This window comes from Dreissena polymorpha, chromosome 9, assembly GCF_020536995.1.
Source record: "Dreissena polymorpha isolate Duluth1 chromosome 9, UMN_Dpol_1.0, whole genome shotgun sequence".
Lineage (NCBI taxonomy): Eukaryota > Metazoa > Mollusca > Bivalvia > Myida > Dreissenidae > Dreissena > Dreissena polymorpha.
Genome location: NC_068363.1, coordinates 46,810,111 through 46,829,974, shown reverse-complemented (window position 1 = coordinate 46,829,974; position 19,864 = coordinate 46,810,111). Strand labels below are relative to the sequence as shown.

The 19,864-nt window shown below is 35.4% G+C and overlaps 2 protein-coding genes across 3 annotated transcripts in view; both read left to right on the top strand.

The window, feature by feature from the left end:
* The window catches only part of LOC127844189 (protein naked cuticle homolog 2-like), an 88,799-nt gene extending 85,375 nt beyond the window's left edge, over positions 1-3,424 (top strand). For both annotated transcript variants that reach the window (XM_052374257.1, XM_052374256.1), the window contains one exon: positions 1,125-3,424. In XM_052374257.1, coding sequence (XP_052230217.1) covers positions 1,125-1,980 — 856 coding nt within the window. In that variant the 3' untranslated portion in view covers positions 1,981-3,424. The remainder of the gene's footprint in view (positions 1-1,124) is intronic.
* Positions 1-19,864, top strand: part of LOC127844207 (repressor of RNA polymerase III transcription MAF1 homolog) — a 505,514-nt gene that overhangs the window by 286,027 nt on the left and 199,623 nt on the right. The gene's annotated exons all lie outside the window — the stretch shown is intronic.

The window sequence follows — 19,864 nt, the reverse complement described above, 5'->3', positions numbered from 1 at the left end:
TTATTTTTTTCATTTTTTTTGCAATTTTGGAAGATAATGTAATAAATGACCACACCCCCACACTATACACCCCTCTCCACTCCACCCCTCCCTTGTTTGTGATTGAAATTGAGATAGGATCCTACACCTTTAAAAAGAAAAATAGATGAGCGGTCTGCACCCGCAAGGCCACCGGTGCTCTTGTTAAATTTATTGTTCAAACTAAATATGGTTATTAAATTTGGTCAAATTGGTATGTTGTCATTTTTTACGTGGACAAGTTTATGTATAAACATGTTGGAAATATTTCAGTGAACCTTAAAACAATTTTGAATGGACAGTAATTAAGGGCATAAAGTTGCATGCCATCAATACAACAATATTGATGTTTTAAGAAATACGCATGGCTAATGAAAGATGCACGCATGAGTTGTGGGTTACATGACTTATGAGCTATTATTGGATTGGGAAAAACCCAACTCTTTATATGACGGTCATTAATAATATTAATATATACCAGTAATATGGACGCAGATACGAACTTTTTTAGGCAGATACAAACATTTTTGCGTAAAAGATGCAGAAATTTGCGCTTTATAAAACCTTGGGTATCTGCACAATGCTGGATGAAGGATTAGTGTGCAGGAGGAATGGGCTGGACTATTTGGAAGTTGTGCTTTTATATTCTTTTGTATGTGCAATTGATGATGCTCTTATGTTAAAAATTGCAATCCCAAGCTTTGGTTTAATAGTAAGTGTAAAGTTGAAGCATGATAATGCTCTAGAGAAGAGAGGAGCAGCATTCCAGCTTTAAATATGTGTGCTCCTGAATGAAATACATTTCTGTCTCAAGTTGCACACAACTTTAAAGGCCAATTAAGGTAACAGTAAGTTTATTTTAGACCCATAAAATGCATTATTAAAGTAATCTTATTACCAAACATTTTCATATTATTTGAGCTCAAATCTGATTGAACAACTTTGTCAACAATTAACACATCTGAAATGGTTAACAAGTAGTTCTATTAAATAACTTGATAAAAAAAATTAATTACTGTAAGTTTAACTGGCCTCACAAGTTTTGATTAAACAGGCCCAGATGTGATTATACACTTGCTACAATATTTCCTAATCTTGGGTTTCAGACGTCACCATAGCGATTGCCGCGGTTGCCGGGTTGAGACTCCGCTCAAGAGGCAGCAGCGATCAGCGCAGACAACAAACACGGCAAAAGACAACAACTCTAAGCAGAGGCAGACGACAATCTCTGCTGCTACCAAGGGAGGTAAACCAGAGGAGGATAACTCTCCTAAGGAGTGTCAGGACCGCAGAAATTATTACCTGGACTTGGCTGGTGTGGAAAATAACTCCTCAAAATTTCAGGACAGCCCGAATGCAGCATTAGAAAGTGAGAAAAAAACAGAAATGAATAACTCGCATGTGATTACCTCAACTTCTCAGTCAGTTAAACCTTTCTCAGCATTATCGCCGGGACACTTCTTTGTGCCGAGACATTTTAGGTCAAGGTCGCATGAAACCAAAGGTGAAATGGTTCCAGAGGACACTTTACCTGACCATTGCCAATCACCCAATGATGATGCCACACCTCGCGCGGAACACTTGCGGTCAAGATCATTTGATCCGCAGGATTCCAAAGTCAGCAATATCAGAGCAACTAGTGGAAATCCTAATTTTCTTACCAAATCACACACTCAAAAGCAATCACCTACTCAAAGGCAATCACAGACTCAAAATGGTGCGAAATTTCGACCAGTCAGTTTGCCTGGCCAGATTCCGGAAATGGTTTCGCCACATTATCACCGTCGACATCGGCATCGAGACAAAAATCATGATCTGGCAATGCAGCAGGTAGCGGAGTGGATAGAACATCAACAGATGGTGGAATATGAGGGCGAGAATGTTGTGATACAGCGCCATGAGCATCATCACATTCACGAGCACCACCACCACCATCATTACCACCACTACTATGAGGCCTAGTGGTTCCACAAGCTGTGGCGTACAATGTCATACAATCGGAAAGTGTTGTCCCTGATCCCTATCTTTGACGACACTTTTCGCACATGCATTAAAAGTTAAAACCAGAACTGTTATCCCTTTACGGCTCAGATACACACTAAGACACATGTGTAGTACCTTAAACAATAAAATTAATTTTTAGATCTGTCTTACTATATTCAAGTTTTAAAAGCTTTATTTCAAACACCAAGATAATGATGAGTATCAAACAGGCAAAGACCTGAACAAACTGCTAGTTACACGCAGGCTGCTCTCGATTTTTTATGCCTGTTGCATATAGCCATATTTACTTTTCTTCTGAGCGGGAAAGGGTAACGTTTATTTAAAGCAATTTTGTTGATGTCATCTTTAAATTTCAATACTTTAGAGTTCTCAGAGATTTCATATGCATTGTAACATTGGGAAAAATTTTATGGACGAATGTTATTCAGACATTTTCAAATATTATTTAAACATTTGTCTGTGACAATAATTTTTATGTTGAGATCAGTAACTGTGTTTGATATATAAGTTATGATACAAAGCAGTGGCACATGTGGAGTAGCAAAATATAAGTTCATGGGCACTGACTATATATTGTACAGTTAGGTTAGAGTTTGAAGCAACAGTGATAGAGTTTCATATATTTGTTGCTAGCTTAAATCCACTCAAGCATTCTTTTAGAGCAGTGAAATGAAAAAATAAATATTTTTTGAGGATGTTAATCTTACATACATGATACCACCACAACTGTACACAGAACCTATCCTCAGATTTTTATTAATGTACAGGTAATGATGAGTTTTATTCGACCTTGTCATCTTTAACCCTTTACCACTTAGAAACGTATTTTGACGCATTTGTAGTCCCATAGAAAGTTAAATTTAATTAAAGACCTTTCTTACTAGATTCAAGTTTTAAAGGCTTCATTTCCAATCCTTCGATACTTATGAGCAGCAAACAGCATAAACCTGAACAGACTGCAAGTAACTGGCAGGCTGTTCGGGTTTTATGCTATTTGCACATAGCTGTTTTCAATTTCTTCTGAGTTGGAAAGGGTTAAAGGACATACATGTCTTAAAGCTAGCTGGTCTCTATCCTGTTTCTGTTGCATAACAACGCTATATGGGCAATGAGAAAGTAGGGAACTCTTGAATAGTTGTTTGGGGGTTGTAACAATATTCCATGCTGTATTGTGAGTAATAAGGGGGTGGGGACAAACTGTCCAGAGTTGAATTATTTTGTAAATAAATTAATTTAATTAATGTAGGGGTAATAATAATATTTCTTTGGAAGTAATCAGAATGATGGATCAATTACTGATAAATATGAGCTGCACTCTGATAAAACCAGGCTAAATGTATGTGAGCAGTCTGGTATGGAGCAAACCAGACTAAATGTAAGTGAGCAGTCTGGTATGGAGCAAACCTGTTTTCTAATGACACCACAAAACCAGGCTAAATGTAAGTGAGCAGCCTGGTATGGAGCAAACCAGGCTAAATGTAAGTGTGCAGTCTGGTATGGAGCAAACCAGGCTAAATGTAAGTGAGCAGTCTGGTATGGAGCAAACCAGGCTAAATGTAAGTGAGCAGTCTGGTATGGAGCAAACCAGGCTAAATGTAAGTGAGCAGTCTGGTATGGAGCAAACCTGTCCTGTCCGCTAATAAGACCGCAAAACCTTGCATGCCTTTTTAGCGGAGAGCTTAGCTCCTGATCAGACAATGCCGATGTGCGGGCTAGTCATTATCTACCCTGGCTGCATATGAAATAAGGCCCATTTTGGCATAATGTGGCTCGTACAGTGCAGGATATTTATTCCACAGGGTTGCAGCTCTAGGGTGTGTTGTGGGCAGTGTCGGTAAACAAGTTTTGTGATGAGTCTTGAGATTAATGGTCTTGCATTTATTGTATTTTGTACTTTGTAATTGTGATACTTTGTGTTGTTTTGTGTCTACGTGTTTTGTCTTGTGGTGATGTAAATAAAAGAAAGCAATCATTTGTACCTTTTGTGGGCTCTTCTGTCGGAAATGTTTTATCAGCCCAAGGTGTATTATCATAAAAATTAACAATAGATATCAAAATTCACAGGTGTTGATTAAAAACTGTATTAAACATAAAACAGTGCAGAACAAAAATATAGGAGCCAAACTCTGTACAAAGGGGGTTTAATGCAAGTGCGTAAAGTGTCGTCCCAGATTTACCTGTGCAGTCCATTTTTAAAAAGTCTATTCTTAGCAAAAGTCCAGTTAAGGCAGAAAGCGTCTTTACTGATCAGCCTGTGTGGACTGCACAGACTTATCTGGGATAACACTTTACACACATGCATTAAACCCCCTTTTCACAGAGCACGTCCCAAATATTGAAGCAACGTTGATTATTATGTTTAGGTTGCATTTTGAAAATTATTTTTTATTTGAATGTTGTTGAAATAAAAACAAAAGAAACATTTGTTACTTTTCTTAAAAACTTTATTTGTTGGAAGACATGAGAGTTGTGGCTGTATTAGGGTAATGACAAATCATTTATTATGTAATCAATATTTTGTCAAATTTTGTAAATACATGGACAATGTTGTGTATAGAATGTAACATTTGCTGGACAAATCAGCTTTTATTGTAAAGCATTCGTAAACAATGGTTGTTGTCTTTCTTGAAGTTTCTCATTTCTGTAAATGTCTGTAATTTTAATTTTACTATAAAACCTGATTAAATTAAACAATTAAAAAAAAAATTTTGTCAATAAAAAACAAGAGTGAACCTAATGGTGGTTTCTGATTTCCATATAAGCTGAGAGTAACACATGGGTTGCGCTGGCTAATTAGGTATATCAATTTTCTGCTAAGATTGCATTTTCATTTAGAAGTTTCTTAAATAAAAAATTCCATAACATTTGAGTATGTTGTCCTCGATAAGACTGTGTGGACTGCACAGGCGAATCTGGAACAATAATTCCCATCCATTTATAAAGCCTCATAAGACTGTGTGGACTGCACAGGCTAATCTGGAACAATAATTCACACCCATTTATAAAGCCTCAAGACTGTGTGGACTGCACTGGCTAATCTGGAACAATAATTCCCATCCATTTATAAAGCCTCATAAGACTGTGTGGACTGCACAGACTAATCTGGAACAATAATTCACAATCATTTATAAAGCCTCATAAGACTGTGTGGACTGCACAGGCTAATCTGGAACAATAATTTACAATCAATTATAAAGTCTCAAGACTGTGTGGACTGCACTGGCTAATCTGGAACAATAATTCCCATCCATTTATAAAGCCTCGTAAGACTGTGTGGACTGCACAGGCTAATCTGGAACAATAATTCACACCCATTCATAAAGCCTCAAGACTGTGTGGACTGCACAGACTAATCTGGAACAATAATTCACAATCATTTATAAAGCCTCATAAGACTGTGTGGACTGCACAGGCTAATCTGGAACAATAATTCACAATCATTTATAAAGCCTCAAGACTGTGTGGACTGCACAGACTAATCTGGAACAATAATTCACAATCATTTATAAAGCCTCATAAGACTGTGTGGACTGCACAGGCTAATCTGGAACAATAATTCACATCCGTTTATAAAGCCTCATAAGACTGTGTGGACTGCACAGGCTAATCTGGAACAATTATTCACACCCATTTTTAAAGCCTCATAAGACTGTGTGGACTGCACAGGCTAATCTGGAACAATAATTCACATCCATTTATAAAGCCTCATGAGACTGTGTGGACTTCACAGGCTATTCTGGATCAATAATTCACACCAATTTATACAGCCTAATAAGACTGTGTGGACTGCACAGGCTAATCTGGAACAATAATTCATGCCCATTTATAAAGCCTGATTTTTTGCAGAGCATGGCACATTTATAATTTTTGTACTTAATATAAGTCCAAGCAGTTCAGTGTAGTGGTAAAACTGATTTGCTGTTTACCTTGATAATATGCTATGATGGCTTTTTATGGGCACTGGTCTTATTAGACTCAGTTGTAACCTACGTAATGTGTTTCAATAAGCATGCAGCCTTGGACTTAAAGTGGCATGCATTAAATATCTTCGAGAAAAAGTAAATTATGTATACTAATGATATGCATTTTTACTGAGTGTTTATGATGTATCACCGTCAATCATGATATATTTTGATTTTTAAGAAATAATTGTTATCAGCAGTGTATGATTTGTTACAAGTCAATTTAGGACAAGTATATGTATATAATTTTGTATGTGATTTATTTTTTGTAAAAAATTTCCATTTGTATTTCATCTGGGGCTATGTTCTAAAAACATATTTTGATAAAAAAATATCCTGCACTTAAATCACCATGTTTTTTATATAATTTATTAGTCATATTTATTAATGGCTTTTATTGATAAAATATACACTGCAATACCTGTTAACATTTATTTTTGGTTTAAGAGGATAAAAAAAGAAGCTATATTTCAAGATGTATCTGGAATGTAGCCCCAGTCGAAGCAAGTTTCTACCTCATCGTGCACTGTTGGGATTATTTATGTTGTACATAATTTTCTTACCATGACACAGGCATACATTGTTTTTCTTCTATCAGGTGTTAAGTGTAGTGTAGCTCAAATAAATTGACTTTGACCCATGTGCACCATACTCCACGGGATAAACCCATGCAACAAATTTATTATTTTTAAATATAAAAAGACAATTGAGCCGCGTTCTGAGAAAACTGGGCTTAATGCATGTGCGTAAAGTGTCGTCCCAGATTAGCCTGTGCAGTCTAATCAGGGACGACAGTTTCCGCTTAAACTTTTCGGTCAGGAGGGACTTCCTTGAAACTAACAATACCATAAAAGCTGAAAGTGTCGTCCCTGATAAGCCTGTGCGTACTGCACAGGTTAATCTGGGACGACACTTTACGCACATGCATTAAGCCACGTTTTCTCAGAATGACGTTCAATTATTTTTCTTCTGAAGAGATTTGTATTCAAATCAGGTAAAATGAGGAACAGATGCCTTTAGAGTTATTGGAGTAAATACTATTCCATTCATACCATACATCTAGTGTATATTTCACTTGGATCATAAGTAAATAACTTTCTTACAAACAAAATTGTCTTCAGCACAGTTTTTATTAGGTTTTGCAATTACAACTGATGTCATTTTAAAATGGATTGATTCTTTGGACTTGTCTTAAGTTTGTTACAGCATTGAGAACAAACAAAACTTAAAGTTTAAATAAAATATGGCATAAGGTAAATCCTTTAAGATACAATTATTCATTTTATTTAGAAATTCAGTGAGCATGCAAGTAACCATTATTGTAAACTTCATTTTCATTTATGTTTTTCCCATCTTACTCTAGCAGATGTTAAATAATAGGGTTAATTGTTACACATTTTGTATTTCATATAAGACAACTCTTTTAAATCTTTCTGCCATCAAACAGTTCTAGAATTGCCTCCCTTACATTACTATTGTGTATAAGTTATAAATAAGTCACTTCAATTCACTGACATGTTACTGTTATATTAGTGCAATTCATTAACCTTATATTATTTTGTAACACATGTTCCAATACAATCTTGTATAAAGAGTGTAAATAATTGGCGCAAATGAATTTGAAGAAGGTCTTTGGTTCTACAGTTGGCTTATATTGAACTAGCCAAAATTTTTGGTGGTAATAGTACTCTGTTTTGAAGATTCAACATTTCATTTTCAATTTTGTATTAACTATTTTTACCAAATATGTATGTGGCATATTTGATTAACAGACACCAAAGAGTTATTATTATTGTAAAATGATTGAATAAAACTATTGTTTAAATCATGTGTTTGAGTTTTATGTGGTCTGCATTACTTCCCTGGTCTATAATCCAAAAATATTCAATAAGGTGCAAGTTAACGGACATAATCAGAGATTCTTTGCATGCAAAACATTAAAAGTGATCCATGGGGCTTTACACCTGCAGTGGATTTAGAAGGGACTTTGCCTTGACAGAAAATACCATAAACGCTGAAAGGGTCATGACGGTTCATTTTAAAGTTGGACAATATTGTAAGAATGTACATGAAAGACATTTAGGTTCTCCCATGACATGCCTGAGTTCTGAATTGTAATGATCAGAAACACTTATGCCAAGTACATCGGTCTCTTTGATCAATTAATTTCGCAATGTCTTGGACACTATTTGTGTGCTCACACCAAACAATCAATACGCTGACTAGCAATCTTTGTGGCAAAATGATCATGGCATGTAAGTTAAGAAATGATCACGGCATGTAAGTTAAGAAATGATCACGGCATGTAAGTTAAGAAATGATCACGGCATGTAAGTTAAGAAATGATCACGGCATGTAAGTTAGGAAATGATCACGGCATGTAAGTTAAGAAATGATCACGGCATGTAAGTTAAGAAATGATCATGGCATGTAAGTTAAGAAAAGATCACGGCATGTAAGTTAAGAAATGATCACGGCATGTAAGTTAAGAAATGATCACGGCATGTAAGTTAAGAAATGATCACGGCATGTAAGTTAAGAAATGATCACGGCATGTAAGTTAAGAAATGATCGCAGCATGTAAGTTAAGAAATGATCACGGCATGTAAGTTATGAAATGATCACGGCAGGAAAGTTAAGAAATGATCACGGCAGGAAAGTTAAGAAATGATCACAGCATGTAAGTTAAGAAATGATCACGGCAGGTAAGTTAAGAAATGATCACGGCATGTAAGTTAAGAAATGATCACGGCATGTAAGTTAAGAAATGATCACGGCATGTAAGTTAAGAAATGATCACGGCATGTAAGTTAAGAAATGATCACGGCATGTAAGTTAAGAAATGATCACGGCATGTAAGTTAAGAAACTACCACAGCATGTAAGTTAAGAAACGATCACGGCATGTAAGTTAAGAAACGATCACGGCATGTAAGTTAAGAAACGATCACGGCATGTAAGTTAAGAAACCATCACGGCATGTAAGTTAAGAAACGATCACGGCATGTAAGTTAAGAAATGATCACGGCATGTTAGTTAAAAAATGATTACGGCATGTTAGTTAAGAAATGATCACGGCATGTAAGTTAAGAAATGATCACAGCATGTAAGTTAAGAAATGAGCCTCGCTCTGGGAAAATGCGGTTTCATGCGAAAATTTTGCTCAGTCCGTTCTATATGAAATCCAGTCTTGTCGGAATGCACAAGCTTATAGGGGACGACACATTACCGATAAACGGACTGCCAATCTATACCCGGTGTAATCAAAGTTTTAAAGAAAAGGTGTAATAAAATACGGGGACGAATAAAATTTGTCAATTTGGGGCCGAACAATCTTGGTGTCGAATCGACCCGAAATTTCGGACTGGGCCAAACAAGGGTCGTGCTAAAAGGCGGATGAAAGAGCGGATGATATAGCGTATATAGTAAAGAGCGGATGATATAGACAAAGAAGGATTATCGGAAAGAGCTGATGATATGAACAAAGAAGGAAACAGCGGATGATATAGCGTATATAGTAAAGAGCGGATGATATATACAAAGAAGGGATTTGCGTATATATAAATAATTATTAAATAATAATAAATTAATTAATTAATAATAATAATTAATTAATAATAATTAATTATATAAATAATTATTAAATCTGCGGACATTATGAATCAGCGGATAATATATACAAATAAGGAAAAGAGCGGATTTGCGGATATATAAATAATTATTAAATAATTATTAATTAATTAATTAATAATAATAATTAATTAATATTAATTAATTATATAAATAAATATTTGAAAGTAAATATTAAGTTATTTAAGTTTAAATATAAAGCACAATAGTATTTTTAGGCGACTGAATATATATGTATTTAGTAAATAATAACTTCGTTAGATATTGACTTAATTTTTTTATCAAAAAGCAGAATACTATTCAATTTCTCTCTAAATATACATGAGGTAGTTTGCCAACAAAATGAATATGTTGCCCAGCTCTTGCCACGTGGAGGCCACCTCTTGTAAGAGCCAAATTTTGAAAAAAAATAGGCCGAAATCGTCACTTATATAAACAATAAATTTAATTTTGAAGCTGTTTGTAATGAAATAAACCTGCATATGAGCTTGTCTGTCAATGAGTATGTTATTCTCAATTCCAAATTTGATAATTATAATAGAAAGTAATTATATATTTAAAAAAAACAGGCAGGAAAGTGTAATTAAATATATGGTACATAATATAAATACATATAATAAAAAATGAGTCATACATTGCTATTTATCCCGTATTATGTGTTTATATTATAGAAGTTATTACATGTTGCCAAAAATTAGATAATTATAATAGAAAGTAATTATATATTAAAAAAAACAGGACATACACCGGTATTTTGGCCGGAAAGTGTAATTAAATATATGGTACATAATATAAATACATATAATAAAAAAGTGCGTCATACATTGCTATTTATCCCGTATTATGTTTTTATATAATAGAAGTTATTACATGATGCAAAAATTAGATAATTATAATAGAAAGTAATTACTAATTTTAATAAAATAAAACAGGACATACACCGGTATTTTGGCCGGAAAGTGTAATTATATATATATGGTACATAATATAAATACATATAATAAAAATAATAAAAATACTTTATAATAAACTAGAAATGGCGCGGCAGAGGCCGACGCGTATCCCCACGCCGCATGTTTGACCCAAGGGCGCCCCAGGGTTGATCATGGGGCCATGCATAGTTGAGATTGACTGTATTGTCATAAGAGAAGTTCAGTATCAATTAGAAGTGAATGGGTGTAAAAATAAAGAAGTTATAGTAAAAGGCAATTTTGGGAGGGTGTGGCCTATGTGGGCGGGGTGCCCCAGGGTTGGTAATGGGGCCATGCATAGTTGGGATTGACCGTATTGTCATAAGAGAGGTTCAGTATCAATTTGAAGTGAATCAGTGTATTAATGAAGAAATTATAGTAAAAGGCAATTTTGGGCGGGTGTGGTCTATGTGGGCGTGGCGCCCCAGGGTTGGCAACGGGGCCATGCATAGTTGAGTTTGACCGTTTTGTCATAAGAGAGGTTCAGTATCAATTTGAAGTGAATCAGTGTAGAAATGAAGAAGTTAATGTAAAATAACCTAAATTTTTTTTATAGTAAATGGATTTTTTTGGTGGGTGTGGCCTATGTGGGCGGGCGCCCCAGGGTTGGGATTGGGGCCATGCATAGTTGAGATTGACCCTAATGTCATAACAAAAGTTCAGTATCAATTTGAAGTGAATCCGTGTAGAAATGAAAAAATTATAGTAAATGGAAATTTTTGGTGGGTGTGGCCTATGTGGGCGGGGCGCCCCAGGGTTGGGAATGGGGCCATGCATGGTTGAGATTGACCGTATTGTCATAGGTGAGGTCCAGTATCAATTTGAAGTGAATCGGTGTAGAAATAAAGAAGTAAATGTAAAATAACCTAAAAAAATGAGTGATAATTTCTGACGCGGCCCCACCCCAACCCCTATAACTTTTGACCCAGGGGTCAGATCAAAATTCCAAATAGTGCACCGTCGCACATATGCTCATAGCTACCATGTGTGTAAATTTCAAGGTTCTAGTGCTTTTAGTGTAGGAGGAGATAGTGGCCAGGACGGACGGACAGACGGACGGACAGACGGACGGACGGACGGCGGAGATCACCACAATATCCCCACCTTTTTTTCAAAAAGCGTGGGGATAAAAAGTGTAATTAAATATATGTTACACAATATAAATACATAACATATAATACAAAAAATATGAGTCATACATTGCTATTTATCCCGTATTATGTTGTTATATAATTGAAATTATTAAATTTTGCAATTTGGGCAAACAAATTGCACATCAACATTAGAAATGTCCGATGGTGCATGAACACATTGCTTGTGAAACCAGTTTGAGCATTTGTCGCATTGAACTTGATCTCCTACACATGATGGTAAATTACAAATACAATATAAATCAATTGTTATTGACTTGGATTTAGTTTTGCGTCGAACACTGATAGTTTTACTGGTTGTTGGAAATTCAATCATAAGTTCGGAATCTAAACAAGACAAAAGATGTTCTCTTAACTTTAAGGAATTAAATATCAAATCAAAACAAGGTTTTTTCCTAAAACACAAAGATGTTGCGTGCGCTATTGCATAAAGCCCACAATCGACGGAATTATCTTGTTTTTGCACTGACGGAACTATGATATTAATTTTGTCTTCGCCTTCACCATAAATTTGCGCCAATTGTATTTTCAGACCATCAGGAATGATCTTATCATCGGGTCTTGTATTGCCTAAACTGTCAAGTAAATAAATTTTATTTTTGTGTTCGAAAGATGTTACCCAATGATCGTTGTGGGTGTGATGGATCTGACACGACAGGTTTTTATTAATTGGTTTTAAGGGAATATGCGTTTCCCATTTTTTTGTTGTCTTGTCAAATTGTGGGACCTTCTCGGGTAATTGAAGGCCGCCAATATCATTACCGAATTGATTTCTTAAAAGCTTATTGACTGCCTCCATATGCTGAGAATGTAGTTTTTCGTTGTTTGTAATGTCATTTTTGTCATTTACGTTTAATTTGAGGTTTTCGTTCCACCATAAAATGATTTTAGGTGGAATGCTTTCGAGACGGTCGCTGATATCAATACATGTGTTAATCGATTCTATCTGTGTAAGAGGTTTTTCTTGAACTGGTAAAAATTGTTTATCATCATTTGCTAGTTTAACATCAAAATTTAGCGCTCGGCCGCCAAAATAATCTGTAAAGAGCGGATGATATATACAAAGAAGGATTATCGGAAAGAGCGGATGATATGAACATAGAAGGAAAGAGCGGATGATATGTACAAAGAAGGAAACTGCGGATGTTATGTACAAAGAAGGCATTTGCGGATAATATATACAAAGAAGGAAACTGCGGACAATATGAATAATTAATAAATATGCGGATAATATGTACAAAGAACGAAATTGCCAAAATAATCTGTAAAGAGCGGATAATATAGACAAAGAAGGATTATCGGAAAGAGCGGATGATATGAACAATGAAGGAAAGAGCGGATGATATAGCGTATATAGTAAAGAGCGGATGATATATACAAAGAAGGAAACTGCGGACAATATGAATAATTAATAAATATGCGGATAATATGTACACAGAACGAAATTGCCAAAATAATCTGTAAAGAGCGGATATTATAGACAAAGAAGGATTATCGGAAAGAGCGGATGATATGAACAATGAAGGAAAGAGCGGATGATATAGCGTATATAGTAAAGAGCGGATGATATATACAAAGAAGGATTATCGGAAAGAGCGGATGATATGAACATAGAAGGAAAGAGCGGATGATATGTACGAAGAAGGAAACTGCGGATGTTATGTACAAAGAAGGCATTTGCGGATATATAAATAATTATTAAATAATAATAAATTAATTAATTAATAATAATAATAATATATACAAAGAAGGAAACTGCGGAAAATATAATTATTAATATACAAATGATATATACAATGATGATATTTACAAAAAACGAAACTGTGAATGATATATAGTCTGCTTATCTTAGTATAAGTGTACATAGTAAAACACACCAATGGCGGCTGAGCGCAAAATTTAGCGCTCGGCCGCCAAAATAATCTGTAAAGAGCGGATGATATATACAAAGAAGGATTATCGGAAAGAGCGGATGATATGAACATAGAAGGAAAGAGCGGATGATATGTACAAAGAAGGAAACTGCGGATGTTATGTACAAAGAAGGCATTTGCGGATAATATATACAAAGAAGGAAACTGCGGACAATATGAATAATTAAAAAAATGAAAAATTATTACTATAGAAATGAACTTACCGATTTCTGGCACAATTGCTTGTAAAATTCCAGGTGACCGCGCATGAAATCTTTCACTTTAAATCCAGGGTATGGGAACACTGGGCACAAAGTGCTCGACTTAAGATACTTAGTCTGTGAATGTCCAACTATCATGGCCATAATGACACTATTTCTGCACACACACACACAAAAAAACACACGCTTTAATAATAAATATTTATTACAAAAAAACACTGTGTAATGCTCAGTATACTATAGATATGCTGTAAAGGTTTGTAAAAAAGCTCGATGATTTTGAAATATATATACGCAGTCGACATTTACTCTATCCTTACAGCTGGTAAAAGTTTGTTAAAGGTGTGACCTGTGGCTTTGATCATATACTTGTTAATGGAACTTAAACGGTACAACTTACTGACAATCTTTACAGTTTGTTTAAGGTGTGACATGCGGCTTTAATCATAAAATTGTTAATGAAAATTAAAGGTAAAACTGACAATTTTTAATTCATGAAATTAACATATTCATATTTGCTGCACATAATACATACTGCGTTTATGTATTTTTACTTGCATGTGCAATTAGTGAAGATGTCATTAGAAAATATTTCCTTCGAAATTTGTTAAGTTTAATGTTTACGTTATCTCAATCATATATTGGTAAAAACCGTTATGCTACGCTTTAATGATCTGGGTGACTTGTTATCAAGATTATTATCAGCTTATCAACAATTAGTTTAAAATAACATGCCAATTTCTTGTGTACTAGAAGCAATCGATAATCGATAATGCGCTAAATAGCTTCAATAAGGACACTAAGGGTGCGTATTAATGATAACAATAGGGAGTCTTACCAGTTGTTGTTTACTTGTTTTCAGAAAAAAGACAATAACGGTGCAGATATATTATTTTATTTTTTTTCCTTCCTTCATAAATGACTCTTATCACACAATGATTTCATCTATACTTCGGAAAACATAAAATTAACCCAAGGCACACATATATATATATATATATTATGTTGCTTTTGTGGATAAAAAAGTAATTCATTTCATAAATCTAACATTACTGATGAGTTTATTATCAATAAAGTAATGAATGCTATTAAAATTGGATGTGCAATAAAACTTGGTTTTACAAACAAATAATAATCTTATCATCCTTTTTCATTGCATCATAGCCAAACATATTTTAAATACTAATTCGTGTTAGCCAGTCACACCATTCAGTGTTCTATGGTATATTGCCGTCTTTGTTTATTATGTCCGCAGTTTCCTTATTTGTTCATATCATTTGTATATATCATCCGCTGTTTCCTTCTTTGTTCATATCATCCGCTCTTTACGATAATCCTTCTTTGTCTATATTATCCGCTCTTTTCAGATTTTTTGGCAATTTCGTTCTTTGTATATATTATCCGCAGATTTATTAATTATTTTAAGTTTAAAGAAATTCTTAATTATTTTTTTGAGATAAAGTGGCGTTTATACATTTTCATATTCTAATAATAATATTGTGTCTATTTAAGTTGTAATTTGTTCAAGTTGTGCCATAAAAATGTTATTCATAAACTCTATTTATTTTAATATAATAATGTTTTTCTTTTCATAAACTCTATTCATTTTAATATAATAATGTTTTTCTTTTCCTTATTTGTATATATTATCCGCTGATTCATAATGTCCGCAGATTTAATAATTATTTATATATCAGCAAATCCCTTCTTTGTATATATCATCCACAGATTCCTTCTTTGTATATATCATCCGCTGTTTCCTTCTATGTTCATATCATCCGCTCTTTCCGATAATCCTTCTTTGTCTATATCATCCGCTCTTTACTATATACCCTATATCATCCGCTGTTTCCTTCTTTGTTCATATCATCCGCTCTTTCCGATAATCCTTCTTTGTCTATATCATCCGCTCTTTACTATATACGCTATATCATCCGCTCTTTCATCCGCCTTTTAGTACGTGCCGCCAAACAAGCTTGGGGCCTTTTACGCACATGCATTAAGCCCCGTTTTTCCTAGAGCGTGGTCGGTAATGTAGCATTCGCAAGAGATCCGAATGCTGAGTATAAAGGCTTTACCTCGATTGAATGAACTTTGACCTTAAAAGTTATTGTTGAAACAACAGACATTAGGACTATAACTGGTTGATATTGACTTTAGCATACTGTTTTGTTTATGGTTCTTGGTATCCAGCTTCTACTTATACACAAAGCAATTTAGATCTAACAAAATCTGAATGACCTTCGTGAAAAGAATACACAAATTAACATAAGTCCGAGTCTATTCCGTTTTAAACCCTTTTTGCAGTATATACGTTTATACAAAGAACATATTTAATGAAACGTAAATATTTATGTTTTCATAAATATTGAAGCTCGCACAGAATATTTTAATGAGATTTTCACGGTAAAATGTAAGCTAACGTTTCTTACACGATTTTTGAAAATAATCAGGGACGTACTTGTTATGGCAACAAAACCACTTGATCAGGCAACGCAATACCAAATTAATTGTATTCAACATAAGGTTGAATCATTCGTTTGTAATAACGAAGAAATTCACCATCAACCTTGATACGGTGCCTACTGCATACCACGTGACTTGTTCGGATCTGTGTTGGGAGAAAAAAGCTCGACCCAGTTAACATTTTTAAGGATCTCTTTAAATATTTCGCTATTTTTAAAGGGATAAAGTGGAGAACCCGCTCATTCGTAAGAGTTTTCTATAGGAACAGAACAGAACAAATAAGTATTTTTTCAGTAAAGCGCAACCGCGCGTTTCAACGGTTAGAAAAATGTCGGATCAGTGTGGGGACTTCATATTACAAGTGCGCGTTTGCACTTTACTGAAAAAATACATATTTGTCTTAAAAGATCATGATACCTATAGAAAACTAGGTCGCGCGTTATTCTCCCAACACAGATTTTAAAAAGTCACGTGGTATAGGCACCGTGCTCGAGTACAACCGGTCGATCATGATACCTATAGAAAATCAAAGCGCTGAAGGCACTGAATTTGTTCGCTGTTGTATAATCTTAGACGCAACTCAGTTTTTAAAATTATGTTATAGCTTTTTATATCGCAAGTTTGAAATGACCACAACCCATTCAAATTTATAAAGAGTGTGTCTTATAACACAGGTCGAGATGTGTGTTTTTTTCACATCATTGATACAGCTAATCAGTATGCACATGCTAATCGTATTTGACATGCATTAAGCCCCGTTTTCCCTGAAAGCAGCCAATATGTACAGATTTTAATGATAAACACTAGACTGGTCAACGTTGTCTTACAAGCTGTTAAATGCACACTATGTAGTGTACCATTGAGAACAGGCAGATGCGGTGGTTAGAGCAGACGCTTTTAGCATTCTCGTCTGCTTAAATTTAATGGAGTTATCCACACAGGCAGTCACGGGTTACGGTTCCTACCGTAGCTAAGGCATACTGATTTGCAAAATTGCGTCTGCATTATTTGTGAGCTAACGCCCACAAATAACTAGGTCGCGCGTTATTATCCCAACACAGATCTTAAAAAGTCACGTGGTATAGGCACCGTGCTTGAGTACAACCGGGTGAACAACGATTATACACGGCCGTTAATCACGCGCGCCACCTCTTTTTTGAGATGCATTAATAAATGAGCCAATGCAACTTCAGAGGTGGCGCTCAGGCCCGGATGTTTTGAAATTTAACGGATAAGTTAACAGGGTGATTAGGTTTAATATGATTTTCAAGACATTTCGCAGTATTTTAACAAATCGGCCAATGTAGTGCAATTCAGCGATTATAAATTCATCTAAAAATGTACAGAAACATTCAATCACAACCCATTTCAAAAAGTGAGGACCATGTTGTGGCATGGTAGAATTCGTAAATGCAAATCGATGTCTTTTGCCTGTGTGACGAGCAAATTCCCTGCCAATTAAATCGCTCATTACATACAACGATTGCTTTAAACCTGTACAAGTTAGTGCGTGCACAAAAAACGTCGGCTTCTAGCCGATCTAATAGATAAATCTATATTTGTCAAAAAGAGATGGAGCAAATGCCAAGGAGGTGGCGCTCAGATTAGGAGGTGGCGCCAATGCACATTTATAGCTAATTTGAAGCAAAGACCTATAGATTACGATGAAATCTATAGGTCTTTGGGTTTCTATTACGCTTACAGAACTTACATTATTTTTGTAAGTTGACTACTTCAGCACATTTGAGTCGCGTGCGTATTAATTAGAAAAAGTAGTTTTCTAATGATGTATTGATGGATTTAAACGATCGTCTTTGTAAGATAACAACATTTAACATGATTTATACAAATATGTTAACGGAAAAAGACCGAGCTATCTTCATTTTTTGGAGTTAATAGTTCGGAAAAACAACATAACTGAGCCTGCTTATCACGTGATGTAGGTGTGAGCGGTCGCAGGTTTTTAGCGGGAGAGAAAATTAATACATTTTAGCATTTAACAGTGTTTTAGGTTATTATTTTGATTGGAAATTAATTGGATTATATGTGCACATGTGATTTACATCGGAATAGTATGTTGGACAATGCCAAGATCGAAAAGCAATAAAAGAAAACAAAGAAACAGTAGTGACAATAACAATGATCCGAATGCTGTCAAGGTGCGTAAGCAAGGAGGCCCGTCCTCGGACTCTGATAAAGGCGACGTGTCAGTTAGCGATATTCTAAATAAGGTGAACTCAGTGTTGTTTGGTGTAGACGCTTTAGAAAATAGTGTGTTTGTTAGTTCTAGCGGTAGTGGAAGTAGTGGAAGTACCAGTGGTACAAGTGGTATCAGTGAAACCGGAAGTGGTATCGATAACAACATGGCAGACAGCAGTGCGGAGCCCACTATTCGTGATGTGATGCTTCTTCTGAAGTCCGTCTCATCTCGTTTACAGTGTTTAGAGGCAAAGATGAGTGTGATGGACTCGATCGAGAAGCGGATGGAGAGTTTCGAGAAGGAGATGAAGCAGCTGTGGGTGGTTCATGAGGAGAGGGCTAAAAAGGTGGAGGAGCGTGTATCACGCTTGGAAGATAAGGTAGATGGGGCAGATATTCATGCTGCAGAGCTCGCAGAGAGGGTCCAGGTGCTAGTAAAGGAGCGTGATACCCTTCGGGAGGACGTAAGCTACCTTCAATCGCAGTCTATGCGAAACAACCTTATCTTCACGTCAATACCAGAGGCAACCGGAAACGTTATGGAGACGCCGGAGATGACGGAGGTCAAGTTACGCCAGCATTTGGTGAGCGCCTTCAAGCTTTCACAGGAAGTAGCTACCTCTATTAGATTCGAACGTGTTCACCGGTCTCCGGGATCGCCGACACATGGAAAGATAAGAAACATTGTTGCTAAGTTTTCGTTCTTTAAGGACAGAGAAATGGTGAGAAAAAGGTGGAAGGAGCTTGATGGCACGGCGTTCCGGGTGTTCGAACAATTCCCTCCTGAAGTCATGATGAAAAGGCGTCAACTAGTGCCGAAAATGAAGGAGGCGAGGCGGCTGGGTAAGCGGGCTTACCTGGCCTACGACACGCTTTACATAATTTGAAGCAAAGACCTATAGATTACGATGAAATCTATAGGTCTTTGGGTTTCTATTACGCTTACAGAACTTACATTATTTTTGTAAGTTGACTACTTCAGCACATTTGAGTCGCGTGCGTATTAATTAGAAAAAGTAGTTTTCTAATGATGTATTGATGGATTTAAACGATCGTCTTTGTAAGATAACAACATTTAACATGATTTATACAAATATGTTAACGGAAAAAGACCGAGCTATCTTCATTTTTTGGAGTTAATAGTTCGGAAAAACAACATAACTGAGCCTAGTTAAGATTTGTTGACCTTGGTCTTTTAGTAAATTAAGCATTTGGATTAACGGCCACAAATCATAGTTTCAAGAAGAAGTGTTATCTTATACTTATTTCGTGAACTTTCATACTGTAAACAAATATTGATGTCGATGAATTATTTTGATAATATTGAACA